Genomic DNA, 19,890 nt, shown 5'->3' on the forward strand with positions numbered 1-19,890 from the left:
CTGATTTTAAGATGTCAGCGGAAGACTACAAGGAAAAGATTCCACCAATATGTAGTGGTTCTGACTGCACTTACCGGGGCATAAGGAAGGTGAAGTGTCAATCATAAAAGCAATTCAGAAGAGGAAAGGTTTAAGTGTCCAGGCAGAATTTGAAACAGACAAAAACAGAGGAGTCTCAAGGTTTAAGAACAAGGAAAAAGAAGAGTTACAGACAGAAAAGCAAAGAGCAAATCACTGATACCACAATTACGCTGAAAAAGAGAAGTTTCACTAAAAGCAGCTCCTGCATATCAAAATCAGCCATGTCAGAGCAGCACTATGGTCACTTCCTTCTAGACAGTTTTTGACTCAACATCACATTTCTCTTTATGCTGTCTGCAGGGTAAACTATGGGTTTGTACGAAAAGGGGCTCACAGGCAGTGAGCAGCTCAACTGCAGCACACAGGATGCAAGGAGATAGAAGTACACAGTAATACACAGCTCCTAATATGGCCTTCTAGTCAGTGACCACTCTCTGGTTTTTAGATGTCTCATCTCCACCTTAAATGTGTGACCACCAGCATGAGGTATTTGATTCTGCCCCTCTACTATGCCCTTATGAGACCCCAGCCAGAGTACTGTGTCCAGTTCTGGTGCCCCCATCGTAAGAAGACCATTGAACTGCTATTGTGCATCCACAGGAGGCCACACAGATGATCCAAGGGCTGGAGCACCTCTGTTATGAGGCCAGGCTGAGGGACCTGGGGTTGTCCAGCTTGGAGAAAAGACTCTGGGGGTACCTCAGAGAAGTATTACAATACCTGAAGGTATTGTAGAGGAAAGCTGGGGAGTGGCTTTTCATAAGGGTGTCTAGCAATAGCATGAGAGGGACTGGATTGAAGCTTGAGGAAGGCAAATTGAGATGGAGATTAGGAAAAAATTCTTTAGAGTGAAGCTGGTGATACACTGGAACAGGTTGACCAGGGAGGTCGTGGACGCCCTCATCCTGGAGGTGTTTAAGGCCAGGCTGGATGAGGCCTTGATCAACCTAGGCTTGTGGAAGGTGTCCTTGCCCATGGCAGAGTGGTTGAAACCAGATGATCTTCCAGGTCCCTTCCAACCCAAACCATTCCATGCATCTATGAATTTTCACATCTGGCAAAACTCTCAGATCATTGCACAGACCACCAAGGAGCTGATGACAAAATCTATATTAAGAAATTTTTAATTGAAGAGGAATTTATCTCCTTTTATTATTCACCTGGAAGATGCTGCATCCCAATCTTGACCATCTCCTCTAGGCCGCTGAACTGTCCGTCCAATCACTGATGGCCGAGGGCTGCTGCTTCCAGGTGATGGATTCTGAGAAGGAGGAGGCCCTCTTCCTTCTTGACAGTAAGATACAGAGGAATTCTGGGAAGCTGTGGCTGTATGTAACAAAAATCACATATTTGTGTAAAAAAATCCTGTTTTCCATTCTATTTTATGTAATAAAATTCATGTATTGCCCATTTGTGGAATCCATGATTCCAAACAATACAATACAGTGAAGTAGTGATCCAAGTAGTTAAGGTAGGATATGGAGAACCACCTGGAGTACTGCATCCACTTATGGTGCCCCCAGCATAAGGACAAAGAACTGCTGGAGCAGCTCCAGAGGCCACAAAGATGATCAGAGGGCTGCAGAACCTCCCCTGTGGGGACAGACTGAGAGAGTTGGGGCTATTCAGCCTGGAGAAGAGAAGGCTCTAGGGAGACCTTAGAGCTTCCTTCCAGTACCTGTAAAGGGGCCTACAAAAAAGCTGGGGAGGGACTTTGAAACTTTTTACAAGGGCTGGTAGTTGTAGGATGAGAGGGAATGAAAAGATCAGAGGGCTGGAGCACCTCTCCTATGAGGACATACTGAAGGAGTTGGGGCTGTTCAGTCTGCAGAAGAGAAGGCTCCGAGGTGACCTCATTGTGGCCTTCCAGTATCTGAAGGGGGCCTACAGGAAGGCTGGGGAAGGACTTCTCAGGATCTCAGGTAGTGATAGGACTAGGGGGAATGGAATGAAGCTAGAGGTGGGGAGATTCAGGCTAGATGTGAGGAGGTTCTTCACCATGAGAGTGGTGAAACCCTGGAATGGGTTGTCCAGGGAGGTGGTCGAGGCCCCGTCCTTGGGGGTGTTTAAGCCCAGGCTGGATGAGGCTGTGGCCAGCCTGATCTAGTGTGGGGTGTCCCTGCCCATGGCAGGGGGGTTGGAACTAGATGATCCTTGTGGTCCCTTCCAACCCTGAATGAAACTATGAAACTATGAAATAGATTTAGGCTGAAAATTAGGTAGAAATTCTTTACAGTGAGGATGGTGAGACACAGGAACAGGTTGCCCAGGGAGGTTGTGGGTGCCTCCTCCCCAGAGATGTTGAAGACCAGGCTGGATGAGGCCTTGAGCAGCCTATTCTAGTGGAAGGTGGCGTTGCCCATGGCAAGGGGGTTGGAACTGAATGATCTATAAGGTCCTTTTCCAACCCAAACCACTCCATGAATCTATGAACACCAAGTAAATATTGGTGAGCTAGGACAACCTACCACTGGCATGTAGCAGAGTCTGGAATGAATTCCAAGGCAAAAGCAGTGAAAATTACAGATGAATCTTTAATGTTGAGTTATAAAAATACAAACATGGTGTCTGGCTAAGGCTGCTGGATTTGTTGATGCTGTAAGTGAATTAGCAAAGAAACAGCCAATAGAATTTATTAAGACACCAAATTGAGTGACAATCTTATGAAGAGCAGCAGCCTGCCAATTAAGAGAAACAAAGTTGATTAAAATTCAGCTGACAAAAGGAAACAGGAAGCCCATAACAACTAGTCTGCATTATTAAATCTACAAAATCTAAGCAAGAAGAATGTTGTGAAACAGCCCTAATGACTGTAAGATCCAAATCAGTGATTAAACTATTTTCAGCCATCAGAATAAAATGAAGAAAATTAGCATAGCTCATGAAATTAGTAACTAAACTGTTAAGCACTAATAGCTTGAAAACATTTCTGGAGCTCTAGCCATTTTCATTTTAGTTAAAAAGTACTCTTCTGCTGACATACAAACAATGGATGAGCCAACAGTGTGTGCTTGAAGCCCAGAAGGCAAATCCCAGCCTAGGCTGCATCAAAAGCAGCATGGCCAGGTGAGAAAAGGGATTCTGCAACTTCACTCTTTTGAGACCTCACCTGGAGCACTGTACCCAGCTCTGGAGCCACCAACACAGGAAAAGACATGGACCTGATGGAGTGGGTCCAGAGAAGGGCCACAAAAATAATCAGAGGGCTGGAGCACCTCTGCTACAAGGACAGGCTGAGGGAACTGGGGTTGTTCAGCCTGGAGAAGAAAAGGCTCTGGGCAGACCTAACAGCAGTCTTCCAACACCTGATGGGACTACAAGAACGCTGCAGAGGGACTGCTTCCAAAGACTTGCAGTGATATGATGAGGGACAATGGCTTCAAAGTAGAGAAAAGCAGATTTAGCTTGGATGCTAGGAACAAGTTCTGCACCATGAGGCTCCTGGAACACTGCAACACATTGCCCAGGGAGGTGGTTGAGGCCCCATCCCTGGAGATATTCAAGGTCAGGCTGGACAAGGCTCTGAGCAACCTGATCTAGTGGAGGATGTCCCTGCTGAGTGCAGCTGAGTTGGACTGGATGCCCTTTTGGAAGTCTCTTCCAATCCAAACCATTCTATGACACTGGGAAAAACTGATGAACAGGGAATCACAAGAAACTGTAAAAATGAACCCAAAGCACTCCAAAAATATTTACTAAGATGAATAGTTGTGAACAGCAGCATTTGGCAACAGTTCCATGAGATCACATTTGTTATAAAGTTGGAGGTTGGGAGGCTTTTCTTCAAATCCTTTTGGAGCATCCTACCTGTAGTAAAACCAGAACAGTACTTCACCATTGACCAATACTCACCTTGCTCTGTGGAACGAAAACTTGGATCTCTGTGGAAGTTGAGACGTCTCCTCAAGAAAATGCACAGCTGCTGCAGGCATGCCACAGCCTGCAGAGCTAATCCATGCCTCCCATCTCCTCCAAAGGCCAGGGTCAGCAGGGACAAGAGGCTCTGCAAAGACAAACCCATCAACCCCACTGGCTGAATATGAATGCACCTTCCCCAGCAACCATGCCAGCAAGAGCCTTGCACTAGATGCAGCTCACAAATGTTGAAAAAATCACAGCAAAGCATTGATAGGCTTAGCTACTGATCTCTTACTGAGTGCAAGGCTATCAGCCCTGAAGGAAAAGCTGAGTTCTACAGTCTATTGCAAATTAAGTCATTACTTTAATTATGGGAGCCCATTAGAGAATGTGCCTATGACAGCAACACTGTTTTATCTTAGCCAGAAGAAACCTCACAACATACTGCATTACTGAAGCCATCAGAACCAGATCATGAGGGCCAACTCATCATGACCAACTCATCAACAGACCTAACAGTGACCTTCCAGTACCCGAACGGGGCCTACAGGAAGGAGGGAGAGAGACTGTTTACAAAGGCCTGTGGTGATAGGACAAGGGGCAATGCCTTCAAACTAGAGAAGAGCACATTTAGATTGTATGTTAGGAACAAGTTCTTTACAATGAGAGTGGTGGAACCCTGGAACAGGTTGCCCAGGGAGGTGGTTGGAGCACCATCACAGTATCACAGTATCACAGTATAACTAAGGTTGGAAAGGACTTCGAGGATCATCGAGTCCAACCTATCAACACAGACCCCATGACTAGACCATGGCACCAAGTGCCACGTCCAATCCCCTCTTAAACACCTCCAGGGACGGTGACTCCACCACCTCCCTGGGCAGCCCGTTCCAATGACGAATGACTCGCTCGGTGAAGAACTTCCTCCTCACCTCGAGTCTAAACCTCCCCTGGCACAGCTTGAGCCTGTGTCCCCTTGTTCTGGTGCTGGTTGCCTGGGAGAAGGCATCCCTGGAGATATTCAAGGTCAGGCTCCCTAAGGCTCTGAGCAGCCTGATCCGGTTGAGGATGCCCCTGCTTACTGTAGAGGGGGTGGGACTAGATGACCTTCAGAGGTCCCACCCAACCCAGATCACTCTGTGATTCTATTCTATGATCACAACTAACTCATGAGGACCAAGTCACCATGACCAAGTCACTTTCTAAACACAACATGTAGCTATTGCACATTTCCCTGTAGACCTAGAGCTCATGTAATAGCACTTTTCTTTAGCTCTTCATTTCAGAAATACATTTCATCATGTACATCAATTCTTACTTAGCACAACTTACACCACAGCACAACCAAAACCTTCAACTTCATGCATATTACTCTTGCCTGTACAATCTTTGGTCTTTGAAGGAAAATCTCAGCAGGAAAATCTTGCATAATCACATCCTGGAGAAGCTCGCATGTACTCCAAACTAAGCTTTGGTTATTGCTTCTCAAAGAGCTAAAGATTAAAGCAAAAAAAAAGGCAGTTCAGATTTAAATATGTAATAAAACCCCCCAAAAACTCCAAGAAATCTTAACAAGTAATCAAAACACTGAAGAACCTCAAGGGAAAAAAAAATGCTGTGATACCAGTTTTCAACTTGAATTATTCCTTAGCTGTGCTAATTCTGCATACAATGAAGAACAAGTGCAATCTGAGCTGTTAGCAAACCACAGGCAGAATTCACTTTCCAGGAAAGAAGAAATCACTTTATTGATTCTGAAATTGAAATGAAAATAAGACAGACTGGAAGTTCCCTGTGAAGCTGGAGATTACCTCAGTGCTATCCAGCAAGTAATTAAACTCTCAGTATCACAGTATAACTTAGGTTGGAAAGGACCTCGAGGATCATCGAGTCCAACCTATCAACACAGACCCCATGACTAGACCATGGCACCAAGTGCCACGTCCAATCTCCTCTTGAACACTTCCAGGGACGGTGACTCCACCACCTCCCTGGGCAGCACATTCCAATGACGAATGACTCGCTCTGTGAAGAACTTCCTCCTCACCTCAAGTCTAAACCTCCCCTGGCACAGCTTGAGACTGTGTCGCCTTGTTCTGGTGCTGGTTGCCTGGGAGAAGAGACCAACTGTGAAAATCCAACTTTCTATTACTATTGGCCAAAAATAGTTTAGTCATGAGGTCTGTGGTGACAGGTTGGACTTGATGATCTTTGAGGTCTCTTCCAACCTTGGTGATTCTGTGATTCTTTAACAAGAATGGTTTCAGTCTTCCATTTCACTTCTCTTTTTTTTTTATTTTTACTCACTCAATTGTTAAGCACTACCAGCTTGAAAACATTCCTGGGACTCACCCACTTCTATTTGTAACAAAAATACATAAATGTAAAAATAATTGCAAAAAAAATTAAAAGCTGTTTCAAAATCAAACATTTCTCGTTTTAAGGGTCTGGGTTCTTTTTCTCTATTCAGACATAAAGGAAATGAAATATGAAAAAGATTTTCCACTTTCAGAGAGCTTCAAAAAGGAAAAAAGATCAAAAGAATAAAACAGACAAACAAACTTGTACTATTAAACTTATAGTTGGAGTAGAACTGTTAAATAGTCCAATCCATGGTGCTGCATTGCTAGCTATCATAGTATCAGTCAGGGTTGGAAGGGACCACAAGGAGCATCTAGTTCCAACCCCTCTGCCATGGGCAGGGACACCCCACACTAGATCAGCCTGGCCAGAGCCTCATCCAGCCTGGCCTTAAACACCTCCAGGGACGGGGCCTCAACCACCTCCCTGGACAACCCATTCCAAGGTTTCACCACTCTCATGGTAAAGAACTTCCTCCTCACATCTAGCCTGAATCTCCCCACCTCTAGCTTCATTCCATTCCCCCTAGTCCTATCACTACCTGAGATCCTGAGAAGTCCTTCCCCAGCCTTCCTGTAGGCCCCCTTCAGATACTGGAAGGCCACAATTAGGTCACCTCGGAGCCTTCTCTTCTGCAGACTGAACAGCCCCAACTCCTTCAGTCTGTCCTCATAGGAGAGGTGCTCCAGCCCTCTGCTCATCCTCGTGGCCCTATACTAGAAATCTCTCACAGCTATGTGTCAGCTCATGGTGAGTCCCAACACAGAACTTTTTCTTGAGTTGCTTCTGTAAGTGAAAGCTTGAGGAGAGGAAGAAATACTGTACAGTGAGGGTGGTGAGACACTGGAGCAGGTGGCCCAGGGAGGTCATGGCCCAGCCCTAGAGGTGTTCAAGGCCAGGTTGGATGAGGCCTTGGGCAATCTGGGCTAGTGGAAGGTGTTCCAACCAATGGCAGGGGGGTTGGAACTGGGCAATCTTTAAGGTCCCTTCCAGCCTAAACCATTCTATGAATCTATCAGTCTGGACTTGTTGGCTTAAACCTAGTGAGCTACCACTAAAAGTATGGATTTCTCTGCCAAGTGACCTTGGGAATAAAAAAAAGTATTTTATTCTAGCTAGTTCTAAAATTCACTGAAGGAAATCTTTGATCCAGTTGAGAAATTCAGACTGTGGTGTCGTGAGCAAAAAAGAAAACGGACTCTGAAGTAAACACAAAGGATGGAGAGTGACAGTAACAGAAACCTGCCCTGCTATAACCCATTGTGTATCTGCTTCAGTGCAGCTTCTACAACCATTTATCCAAAAATACCTCATTAGGCTATTCACAGGAGCACTCTAATGAGAGAGAAGGGCAGAAATGTAGAACCACTCTTAGGTAAGATAAATAAAAGCTATGAGATCACTGTAATGCTTCTATTCCTGTACCTTTCATTTGAGGCAAGAACATGTCTGTCTGTTGAAGTCAGAGTTAGCCAAGGAAATACAGAAAACTTCAAGCATTTCACTGCAAAAGAAAAAAAGTAGCTATTTGAATATGTTTTGTAAAAGTTTTTCACTGGATATTTCCCTACCAAAGCTAAAAGCTTCTGAATTCAACACCATCTGAAATCGAAATACCTTTTATTAAATACAGAGTCAAGTCCTTCTAAGGTGCTTTCAGCAATACAAAACAAGTACTAAGGTCACCACTGATCAAAATTAAATACATAGCAAACAGAAAACACCCTTACTGCAACAGTACTCCATACCCCACACCAGGTACCAGTCATCCTGCTGGAAAGCAGCTCCATGGAGAAAGACCTTGGAGTCCTAGTGGAACCATGGGACAGCAATGTGCCCTCGTGGATGGGAGGGCAAATGGGATCCTGGGCTGCATCAAGAAAAGTGTGTCCAACAGGTCTAGGGAAATTCTCCTCCCACCCTACTCTGCCCTGCTGAGACCACACCTGCAATGCTGTACCCAGTCTGGGGCTCCCCAGTTCGAGAGACAGGGATCTGCTGGAGAGAGTTCAACAGAGAACTATAATGATGATGAAGGGAATGGAACATCTCTGTTGTGAAGAAAGACTGAGAGACCTTGGACTGTTCAGCCTGCAGAAGACAAGACTGAGAGGGGATCTGATCAATGTCTCTAAATATCTGAGGAGTGGGTGTCAGGGTGAAGGTGCCAGGCTCTTTGTGGTGGTTCCCAGTGATGGGACAAGGAACAATAGGGATAAACTGGAACATACAAGGTTTCACTTCAACACAAGGAGAAACTTCTTTTCTGTGAGGGTGATGGAGCCCTGGAGCAGGCTGCCTAGAGAGGTTGTGGATGCCTCCTCCCTGGAGGTGTTCAAGACCAGGTTGGATGAGGCCTTGAGCAACCAAGTGTAATTGAGAAGCATCCCTGCCCATGGTGAGGAGGTTGGAGCAGATGATCTCTAAGGTTCCTTCCAACCTGAGTCATTCTATGATATGCTATTAAAACTGACAAGACATTTTAATATGTTTCACATATTCCAAAGAGTTATACTAACTTTACTATGAAAGAGAAAGATCCATTCAGCTGAACACCATGTTTATAAGCCTTGTAATTGCAGTTTCTGTGACACTAGATTTCAGGGAACAACAGTAGGACAAAGAACATCCAATAAGCACTTTTTGGAATTAAAACATTCTTATTTTATAACTGTACATACCAACAGTCCTTTTGGGAGGTGCTTCTAACTGTGGCAGATGACTTCTACCTTGATAAAAATAGCCAGTGAGTAACTCCTCTTGAGGCAGAACTGAAACACATAAAGAGGAAGATGAAAAAATGTCCCCTGAAACAAAACAAAACCAAAACAAACAGCTGAAAGCAAAAATTTATTCTCATGACTTCCTTGAGCTGCTGCCCTTTTGCCATTGAGTTCAAACCAATTTAAAGTAGTCTCAGATGATCAGGAAAGTGGAGTGGAAACACAAAAAAAAAGAAGGGTGTGTTGATGTTAAGTTTTTGTAATCATATCCTGCAACTCTAAAAGCAACAGCAAAAGAACTACCAGAAATGTGTTGCCTGATGGAGAACTGGCAGCAACCTCTAACCTACTTATCCAGCAACTATATTAACATCTTTAATTAACTGCTTACAACCTTTCTCTACCAAAACTGCTGTCTTCTCAGGTCAGCACCTCATTAAGGTCCCTTCCAACCCAAAACACTCTCTGAATGTATGGATCGTGGTCCTCTTACATTATAGCAAACACTGCTAAATACACTGAAGAGATGGCCACAGAAGGGCTGGTTAAACACAGGACAATTTCTTGAGCAGAGAATTGCCTTGCAGAAATGGCACTAACTGATTTAAACAAGATCACAGCAGGTTGAGCATAAGCTTCACTGATCTCTCAGGAAGAACTCACCTTCTGTGGCTGAGAACATTCCCTTTTCATAGCCTAGAAGCTTTTCATGTACTTGACCATCATTTGAAAGGAATCACACTTTAAATGACGTTATTTACCTGGCTGATCTACTGCAGGCTGAGTTTGATAAACCACTGACAGAGAACTGGAAGGAAGTGCAGAAGGAAGGTAGAACAGTCCATCCACAATCCCATCGATGATGGCCTGCAAGTTTGGATCCACATTGGGGCGAAGCTGAGAGAAAAATTCCACTGCACCAATTCCAATCATTGTCTGGGCAGCAGGTGGATGCTACAGCAGGAATGAAGAACTGACAAAGTTAGCCTGAAGAATCTCAAGGTCTCTTGTGGGGAAGGGGCACAAGGGCAGGAAAGAAAAAACATTTTAATCAGAGCTTAGTTATATTTTGTCTGCCTTTCTTTAGGCCACCCATCCATCAGCATCAAGGATAGGATTTTTCTTCACTGTATGGCTGCTGTTTAGTGATTAAAACCCAAAGAACTGGAGAGAGCTGAAATTTCTTCAGTGTTTTCTCAACCTTTTTTTAAATTGAGTCGCACTGTTGTTCAAATCTTCACTTTCCAGGAACAGTACAAACATTTAGCTGCAAATCATGCCTCAAAGAAGAAATAAAACACTGAGCAAAAAAACTGAAGCAGAAGAAACTGAAGTAAAAAACTACAGATAATAATTCTTTTCCTTTCATCTATCCCTGTGACCCAATTCAAGGCACTCAAATTATGTTAATTTCTCTCTGCACTCTATGGTTTTATTACTCCTGTCTTTGTAAAACACTCTAAAAACTAATTACTTGCAGCTACAAACCAAGCATTATCCATTAGCATTAGCATTCTGAACACATGTAAATGTAAATAAATGTTAGGATGCCACACCTTGATCAAACTGTTCAAAAAATTTAGCACTTCCTCTTTTATTGGTACAACTGGAAAATTGAACCACTCCAGAAGATTGCAGAAAAGCCTTTTTTCATGGACCAGGTCAGCATATGAAATCAAGTCGTGTTCTAATTTAAACAGAATAGTCTTCAGAGACCTTTCTCTTATTTCTGCCAGTTCATGACCTGCCAAAACAAGACCAAAAATCAAACTATAACATTTTCTGACACAGTTTATTTCTCATTTGGACAGAGAGAACATTGTCACTGAGTACTGTGTCCAGTTCTGGGCCCCTCAGTTTAAGAAGGACATCAAAACACTTGAACGTGTCCAGAGAAGGGCAACAAGGCTGGGGAGAGGCCTTGAACACAAGCCCTATGAGGAGAGGCTGAGGGAGCTGGGATTGTTTAGCCTGGAGAAGAGAAGGCTCAGGGGTGACCTCATTGCCCTCTGCAATTACCTGAAAGGTGGTTGTAGCTGGGAGGGGGTTGGTCTCTTCTCCCAGGCAACCAGTACCAGAACAAGAGGACACAGTCTCAAGCTGTGCCAGGAGAGGTTTAGACTCGAGGTGAGGAGGAAGTTCTTCACCGAGCGACTCGTTCATCATTGGAATGTGCTGCCCAGGGAGGTGGTGGAGTCACCGTCCCTGGAGGTGTTCAAGGGGAGATTGGACGTGGCACTTGGTGCCATGGTCTAGTCATGGGGTCTGTGCTGGTAGGTTGGACTCGATGATCCTCGAGGTCCTTTCCAACCTAAGTTATACTGTGATACTGTCAAAGGTGCGGGAAGAGAGCTGGCTTTTATGCTCTTGATGTTTTGTTCACCGGGAAGAAAAACCTGATTGCTCTTCCCATAATTAAATATGTTTGCACAGTGTAAAGCGGTGAAATATCACACTGACCTAATCTGGTAGCCTTTTTCTTCAACTGCACAACTTAATTATGAAAACTTCTGTCAGAATACATACAGAAATATATCTACATATATGTGGCTGAGGGAGCTGGGTTTGTTCAGCCTAGAGAAGACGCTAGGTAGACCTTAGAGCTGCCTTGCAATACCTGAAAGGAACCTGCAGAGGCTGGACAGGGACTTTACAAAAGGGTGTCTAGCAACAGGACAAGGGGGAATGGTCTGAAGCTGAGGGACAGTAGGATCCGAGGAAGAACTTCTTTAGTATGAGGGTGGTGAGACTCTGGAACAGGTTGCCTAGAGAAGCTTTGGATGCCTCCTCCTTGAAAGTGTTCAAGACTGGGTTAGATGAGGCCTTGAGCAACCAAGTCTAGTTGAGAGGCATCCCTGCCTACGGCGAGGAGGTAGGAGGATGATCTCTGAGGTCCCTTCCAACCTGAGCCATTCTGTGAAAAATTACCTTGACAGAAGGGGAAAACACTGGGCACTTCCTAGGAAAGCATCAGCCTGTGCCACTCCATGTCTGCGGCAGGAAAAGAGTGGAAAAGCAGAAGGCAGAAAGCTGCCGAGCGCCCGGGGTGCGCGTCCTGTATAGAAGCGGGGGCCGGGCAGCCGCAGCCGCGCTCCGCGAGTGCAAAGGAAGGAGCCCCCAGCTGCCTCCCTCCCCGGCTAGCAGCCGAGCTCGCACACACCACTGCCAGGCCCCTTTGGCAAGTAAAGCCCCTGCAGGTAGGGGACAGTCCCCTCGACGTCCCCACGGCGCACACAGCCCCGTGAAGGGATCGGGATGGCCGCGGCGCCCCGAGAAGGAGAGGAGAGCCCTTACCCAGCTTCCTGACGAGCGCTGACAACTCCATCGCGCCTCTTTCCCCGCCGGCATTCAACCGCCGCGCCGGTTCCGCCGCCAACCCGCCCCGCCCGGCCACCGGCGGCCGCGGTGCACCCTGGACAGCGTAGTCCGCTCGCCTGCGCCTGCGGCGGCCTTTGCCTGTGCGCCGGGCGCGCCGGCAGCGCATACGGAACAGCAGAGGCAAACTACAGCCCCCATGGAGCCCCGCGCCGGGCTCGCCCGCCCCGCTGCGGCGCCGTCGGGTCAGGGCGGCGCGGAGCGGCCGGGAGGGGCGTGCCGTCCAGCGGCCGGGGCGGGAGCGCGGCTGGGCAAGAATCGCGGCCCGGGGTGGCAGCCATGCGTCACGGCGCGGGTGGAAGTTCTGCGTGTTCTCAGACCTATGGCTCCGAATGCCGTAGCCGGGTCCTGCAGCGTGGGGCCTGAGGGCTCCCCATCAGCAGACTGTCAGTAGGCTGAAGGGAAGGGATGCTGTCCAGAGGGACGTGGACGAGCCTGCGGGGCGGGCCCAGAGAAGCAGCCCTGAGGAGCTGATGGATGAAAAGGTGGACATGAGCCAACAATGGACGCGTGCAGCCCAGAAGGCTAACTGTATCATGGCCCCTTCAAAAGTGTGGCCAGCTGTCTGCGACGGAGAACGGAATCAGTACGAACGACCAATGTGATCTAGTACTGTGCGTTTATTAAGGGAACCTCCACAGCTTATATAGACTCAGCATTGCTGGCTTAGCTTCATCGGTTCCCCACGAGTGAGCCCACATTGTGCTATCATAGATCACTGGTTAAACTACTAATAAAACGCGAGTTTGTTGACGCACGTGTGTGTCCTGTTCTTCCAGAGAACTCTCTGTGTTTATAGCGACCAGTACCTTGCTTTAGTTACAGCGCTGCAGGCACAGCATTGTGTTGCTAGACTGCTAGCTACCTCTGCACTTATGCTGAGCATGGCCTACCACCATGTCAAGCTCTAAGCTTATATTGCCAGATTGCTCACACCACTGACTGCTGTGATTGCCACAGCCAGCAGGTCAGGGATGCTCTGGTGAGACGGCACTTGCAGTGCTGGGTCCAGCTCTGGACAGGGTCCAGCACAGGGAAGACATGGGCCTGGTGGAACAGGTCCAGAGGAAGGCACCAAAGTAATTGGAGTGGTGGAACACTTCACTATGAAGAAAAGCTGAGAAAGCTGAGGTTTTCCAGCCTGGAGAAGAGAAGGCTACATGGAGACCTTACAGGAGCCTTTCAGTATTTAAATGGGGCCTATAAGAAAGATGGGGACAATCTTTTTAGCAGGGCCTGTTGCAACAGGACAAGGGGTGATGGATCTCAACTAAAAGAATAGATTCAGACTACACAGAAGGAAGACATTTTTCACAGTGAGGGTGGTGAAACACTGGCACAGGCTGCCCAGAGAGGCCACAGATGGCTCATCCCTGGAAGTATTCCAGGTCAGGTTGGACAGGGCTGTGAGGAACTTGATCTAGTTGAAGATGCCCCTGCTTACTGAAGGGGATTTGGACTAGATGACCTTTAAAAGTCCTTTTCAACTCATTCTGTGAAAAACAAATGGGCCACCCATCTAGCAGCATTTAGTGTAGCAAGCATCCGAGTAGCAGTTGCTGTTCTCTGTCCCGATGGGAACTGTTTCCTTGGTCTTCCCCCTTGAGCTCTGAACATACCTGTAGGAATATGGTTTTTTGGCATCTTAAGTTCAGCCATCATTCTTCAGTGCACCTTTTGTCACACTGAATTCACCACAGATTGGATTGCTTCTTTGTCTGAATCCAAAAATTAAAAAGGAAAGAGTGTGTTCCTTTGTCCTTTAGTACCCACATGGCCCTGACTTGGAAGCCAAAGAATTATTTCTGTTTATAGTAATAGCTGAGTATTTGCTAATGTTTCTTTGATGTATCTGGTAGCACTCTGGAAATAGCTCTTGCTGACTCTTGTAAAGGAAATGGATGAGGGGGTGAAGCAGGAGGTGAATCATGAGGGGTTTAGGGGTTTTTTTTAAGTAACCTAGGCTCCACCTTACTGTGTTTATAGTGCAGAACAGTTTCACAAATCAAGAGTTTCTTAAATGTGTAGTAAAGATGCAGAGTACATGATGTCTAATTTCTAAAAGATTGTGCTTGCCTTCACAGCTAGAAAAAATAAATTGACGAGAAGTGGACAAGTGCTGGAACGTGTCCAGAGAAGGGCCACGAGGATGATCAGAGGGCTGGAGCTCCTCTCCTGTGAGGACAGGCTAAGAGAGTTGGAGAAGAGAAGGCTCCCAGGAGACCGTATTTTGGCCTTCCAGTGTCTGGAGGGAGCCTACAAGAAAGTTGGGGAGGGACTTTTTAGGGTGTAGGTAGTGATAGGACTAGGGGGAATGCATCCAAGCTAGAGGAGGGGAGATTTAGATTAGACATTAGGAAGAAGTTCTTCCCCATGAGGGTGGTGAGACACTGGGACAGGTTGCCCAGGGAGGTGGTAGAAGCCTTATCCCTGGAGACTCTTAAGGCCGGGCTGGATGTGGTTTGGGGATGTGGCCCTGTCCATGGCAGGGGGGTTGGAACTGGATGATCATTGAGGTCCCTTCCAGCCCTGACAACTGTGTGATGCTGTGAAGTGATGGATATTGTCTGTCTGTGCTCACGCAGTTTTTTGCACACAAGCTGCAGGTGCACAAAACACAACAGCCATGGAGTAGTCTACCATGTTGCACGAGAAAGTACATTTTTATCAGCACCCAGCAAAAGTGTGAGAAGTGCAGGAGAGTGTATGCAGATGATTTGCAAAAGGATCTTTGTCACCGCCTTTTGTTTGTGTCTCATTGCTTTTCCAGCCTGGTTTCCATCACTGTGCTGTTTTTTTTTTCACAGCAATCTAGCATTGATGTCCTCCATCTGCTGCAGCAAGGTTGTGCTAAATTCTTAATTGCAACTCAGAACTGCCTGTCACTTTGCAAGGCAGTATTTCTATCTGTGGAGCAATAAACCAAAGGGACTTTATTAAGCTAATTATAACTGCGCTGTGATTGCTGCAGTGAGAGGAGTTTTCCACAAGAGGCTGAACTCACACGGATCTGTCAGTGTCTTTCAAGAGCAATTACAAAAGAAGCAACACTTACTGAGTGAAAATTCCTCTTGGCTGTGCAAGACATGCTCCTGTAAGGAATCAGGGATCCACTCAGGGCTGCTCACACAGAATCATAGAATGTTAGGGTTGGAAGGGACCTCTGGAGATCATCCAGTCCAATCCCCCTGCCAAAGCAGGGTCACCTTAGGGCAGGCCACGCAGGAACGCATCCAGGTAGGTTCAGAAGCTCTGCAGAGGAGATTCCACGACCTCTGGGCAGCCTGCTTCAGGGCTCCAGCACCCTCACACCAAAGAAGTTTCTGCTCATGTTGAGGTGGAACTTCCTGTGTTCCAGCTTGTACCTCTTGTTCCTTATCCTATCACTGGGCACCACCCAAAAGAGCTTGGCACCTTCATCTTGACACCCACCCCTCAGATATTTAGAGACCTTTATAAGATCCCCTCTCAGCCTTCTCTTCTCCAGACTCAACAGCCCCAGGGCTCTAAGTCTTTCTTCATAGGAGGGATGTTGGATCACTTAATCATCCTCACAGCTCTCTGTTGGACTCTCTTCAGTAGATCTCTGTTTCTCTTGAACTGGGGGCCCCAAACTGGACACAGTATTGCAGGAGCGGTCTCAGCAGGGTAGAGCAGAACAGGAGAACCTTCCTTGACCTGCTGGCCACACTTTTCTTGATGTAGCCCAGAAAACATGAAGAGCTCTAATTGGATGCATGCAGGACTGCTCACATCTCTTCAGACAGGACTAGTGGGAACTTTATGAGACCCCATCTGAGAAAATAATAGAATGGATTTGTGTCTCATTTTTTTTCAACAAGGAGAAGGAGATGCTGAAGCAGTCATTTCCCAAAACAGACGAAGTAAAAAGCATTTCTTCAGGAGGAAGAGATACATCACTCGATGTGATGTGGCAATGAAGCTGGGGAAGAGTCTGGAGAACAGGGCTGGTGAGGAGCAGTTGAACAAAGTGGAGTTGATTAGCCTGGAGAAGAGGAGGCTGAGGGGAGACCTCCTTGCTCTCTACAACTCCCTGAAAGGAGCCTGGAGTGAGGTAGGCATTGGTAACAAGTGATAGGATGAGAGGAAATGGCTTCAAGTTGCCCTAGGGGAGATTTAGGCTGGGTAATAGAAGAAAGTTCTCAACTGAAAGGGTTCTCAAAGACTGGAACAGGCTCCCCAGGGAAGTGGTTGAATCCCCATCCCTGGAGGTCTTTAAAAGACACAGAGATGTGGTGCCGAGGGACATAGTTTAGTACCAGCCTTGGCTGAATTAGAGAATGGTTGGACTCAATGATCTTAAAGGTCTTTTCCAACCAAAACAATTCTGGGATTCCATGAGACAGGCACTCTTCATTGCTTATCTAGTGCCTGTCTAATATACATAGACATTTCATTCAAATATTATTAACAAAAGTCCTAACTAAATTCCATCTAAAAAAACATATTCCTGATCTGGAATAGTAGCTTAAGTTTTGCTGCTCTTGTTTTAGATCAGAAAAGCAGTGGGGAGGATCATGTACCGAGGACAGTGACCTGGGTGCATGCTGTATCAGTTGGAGCAATATATTTTATCCTATCATTGTTCAGTGTTGATATTCAAGATGCTCACTAGGAATCACATTTTCATCCTCTCAAATAAAGGAGTGATTTGTTAAGGGCAAAGTCTGTACTTAATGAAAAATAATTAAATCCACCACCACCACCTTTTAGTGGATATTAAAAGTCGCCCAAAAATAGTGGATGGGTTCAACTATAGTTCAATATCAGAAGGGTACCTACAGAAAGGCTGAGGAAGAACTCTTTAGAAGGGCTTACAGTGATAGAATGAGGGGCAGTGGTTTGACACTGGAGCAGGGTGGGTTTAGGCTGGACATCGGGAGGAAGTTCTGCACAGTGGGAGTGGTGAAACGCTGGAACAGGTTTCCTGGGGATGTGGTTGAGGCACTGTCCCTGGAGACATTCACGGACATTCAGACTTGCTGTGGCCCAGGCCATACTGATCTAACTGGAGGTGTCCCTGCTGACTGCAGGGAGTTGGACAAGATGACCTTTGAGGGTCCCTTGAAGCTTGTTGCAATCTGTGAATAATCATTACTGGCATCGTGAGACAACCTGAACAGGAGAAGAATAGCCTCTCGTTGCTGGGAGTGCCAATTCCCTCTGTGGCTGTGTCCACTTTCCCTCTTACCTGTTTTTTCCCAATAGCTTGCAGGTTCCCATAACTGCTTCTGAAGCCAGTGTGACATTTTTCCCTTCCCTTCATGGTCCCTTCTACCACGTGTATTCTTACTAATCTGCAGTCAAACTGTGTAGGAGTTACACCACTGGGGAAATTAGTCACCAAATCTCATTTACATTGTCCCGTGTTGCTTCCTTACTGCACTCTGTGCAAGATGATCTTTAAAGAGCTGCCTACTCCTGTCTCCTCACAAGCTTGGTTTCTTTAATTCCAAGAACTTGTCTGTATCAGTTGGAGCTATCTAAATGGAGAAGTAGTGGCCATGGCTGTGTGTCTATGCTCATGAGGTGATGGGGTTGTACTGCAGGTGCACAAATGAAGAGAGCACCGTGGTTCTATGAAGATTTTTGTTCAAAAGCCATCTTTTAAATATTAAATGCTTTGCAACTTTAAAATTTCCCTTCAGTCAAATGTCAGAGAGAGGGGAACTTGAAAACAAAATTTTCTGAGTCTTTCTTTTTAAAGAGTTTTCAATCTCCTTTTATTTTTATTTATCGTTTCTGTGATTCATTCATCGCAGGATGAACTCTTATTAATTCTGTATTCTCCTTTCAAAGCTATTTACAGCACTTTTCCCCCCTTGTCTTACTGCTTTTGAGCTTTGTCCTTTGACATTTCTTAAGTTCTCTGAAGATCAACATATCAAAGACTCTATCTGACAGGTCTTGATGCCATTTTTTATAATATCCTTACTGTACTTCTGAGCTTCACCGTTGCAGCTTCTAATTCTCCATTAATTTCCTGCTGTCTGTCAAAGAGCAGCAACCTTATGAAGAACATCATAGTTTCATAGTATCATTCAGGGTTGGAAGGGACCACAAGGATCATCTAGTTCCAACCCCCCTGCCATAGGCAGGGACACCTCACACTAGATCAGCCTGGCCAGAGCTTCATACAGCCTGCTCTTAAACACCCCCAGGGACGGGGCCTCGACCACCTCCCTGGACAACACATTCCAGGGTTTCACCACTCTCATGGGGAAGAACCTCCTCCTCACATCTAGCCTGAATCTCCCCACCTCCAGCTTCATTCCATTCCCCCTAGTCCTATCACTACCTGAGATCCTGAGAAGTCCTTCCCCAGCCTTCCTGTAGGCCCCCTTCAGATTCTGGAAGGCCACAATTAGGTCACCTCGGAGCCTTCTCTTCTGCAGACTGAACAGCCCCAACTCCTTCAGTCTGTCCTCATAGGACATGTCAGATGCAAAACACATGAATTCCAGGTGCCTCTCTGAAGGGAACAACAAGCAGGGACTGCAGTGCCCAAATCTCAGTGACTTCTGTAGTCAAAATTAGACTTACGACTTGGCGGCTGAAAGAAGACCGCAGAAAGGAGGGAGAGAAAGCAATGAGAAGGAGAATATTGGAAATGGAAGGAGCAAACAATGGACATGAGAATTTAGATGAATCATAAAATGCTTCAGGTTGGGATGGACCTCAGAGATCACCTACTCCAACTTCCCTGCCATGGGCAGGAATGCCTCTCAACAAGACCAGGTTGCTCAAGGCCTCATCCAGCCTGGCCCTGAACACCCCCAGGGAGGAGACATCCACAACCTTCCTGGGCAACCTATTCCAGAGTCTCACTATCCTCATACTGAAGAGCTTCCTAAGATCCAGTCTAGCCCTACTCTCCTTCAGCTTCAAACTATTCCCCTTTGTCCTGTCTCTAGATACCCTCATGAAAAGTCCCTCTGCAGCCTTCCTGTAGGTTCCCTTCAGGTGTTGGAAGGCAGCTCTATGGTCCCCTCTGAAGCATTCTGTTCTCCAGGCTTAACAAGCTAAGGTCCATCAACATATGCTCACAGCAGAGGTGCTGCAGCCCTTGGATCATCTTTGTGCCTCCTCTCCCTGGCTGAGAAAATGATCTCCTATAAAAATCTTATCAATCTGCCACCCGGTTCATTTCAGAGTCCTTTTCTGCCATAAAGTCCTTCTTTGCTTGCTGTCACCTCCAGCTTTCTCATCCTTCTCTACGCAGAAGCTATTGGTAAAAAAAGGTCTCTACAATTTTAAAACCCCCCAAACCTGTTGGTTACCATGCTGGACCTACTGCATATCTGCATATCTGCACCTGCTGCACATGTATGGTATAAGGCAGGCTGGGCATCTGCAGTAGCTGTGTATTTATTGCTGTAACTGACTGACAGATCCCTAAAATTTGTATTCAAAATCAGCAGGGCAATAGCAGACTTGTAAAGGTTGTCTGTAACCATCAGTGGAGCTGCAT

At 46.3% G+C, this 19,890-nt stretch overlaps 1 protein-coding gene across 1 annotated transcript in view; it reads right to left on the reverse strand.

Annotated features, from left to right (window-relative positions):
* The window catches only part of RTTN (rotatin), a 93,329-nt gene extending 80,959 nt beyond the window's left edge, over positions 1–12,370 (reverse strand). Inside the window, exons 1-8 of the mRNA XM_068147686.1 lie at positions 12,318–12,370; positions 10,580–10,767; positions 9,785–9,977; positions 8,982–9,071; positions 7,726–7,804; positions 5,318–5,432; positions 3,934–4,084; positions 1,242–1,407 (exon numbers count right to left, since the gene is read on the reverse strand). Coding sequence (XP_068003787.1) covers positions 1,242–1,407; positions 3,934–4,084; positions 5,318–5,432; positions 7,726–7,804; positions 8,982–9,071; positions 9,785–9,977; positions 10,580–10,767; positions 12,318–12,348 — 1,013 coding nt within the window. The 5' untranslated portion in view covers positions 12,349–12,370. The remainder of the gene's footprint in view (positions 1–1,241; positions 1,408–3,933; positions 4,085–5,317; positions 5,433–7,725; positions 7,805–8,981; positions 9,072–9,784; positions 9,978–10,579; positions 10,768–12,317) is intronic.
* Between the last annotated feature and the right edge of the window lie 7,520 nt (positions 12,371–19,890).

The sequence above is a fragment of the Melanerpes formicivorus genome, unplaced genomic scaffold, assembly GCF_026170545.1.
Source record: "Melanerpes formicivorus ecotype bairdi unplaced genomic scaffold, bMelFor1.0.p_v2 SCAF_15, whole genome shotgun sequence".
Taxonomy (NCBI): domain Eukaryota; kingdom Metazoa; phylum Chordata; class Aves; order Piciformes; family Picidae; genus Melanerpes; species Melanerpes formicivorus.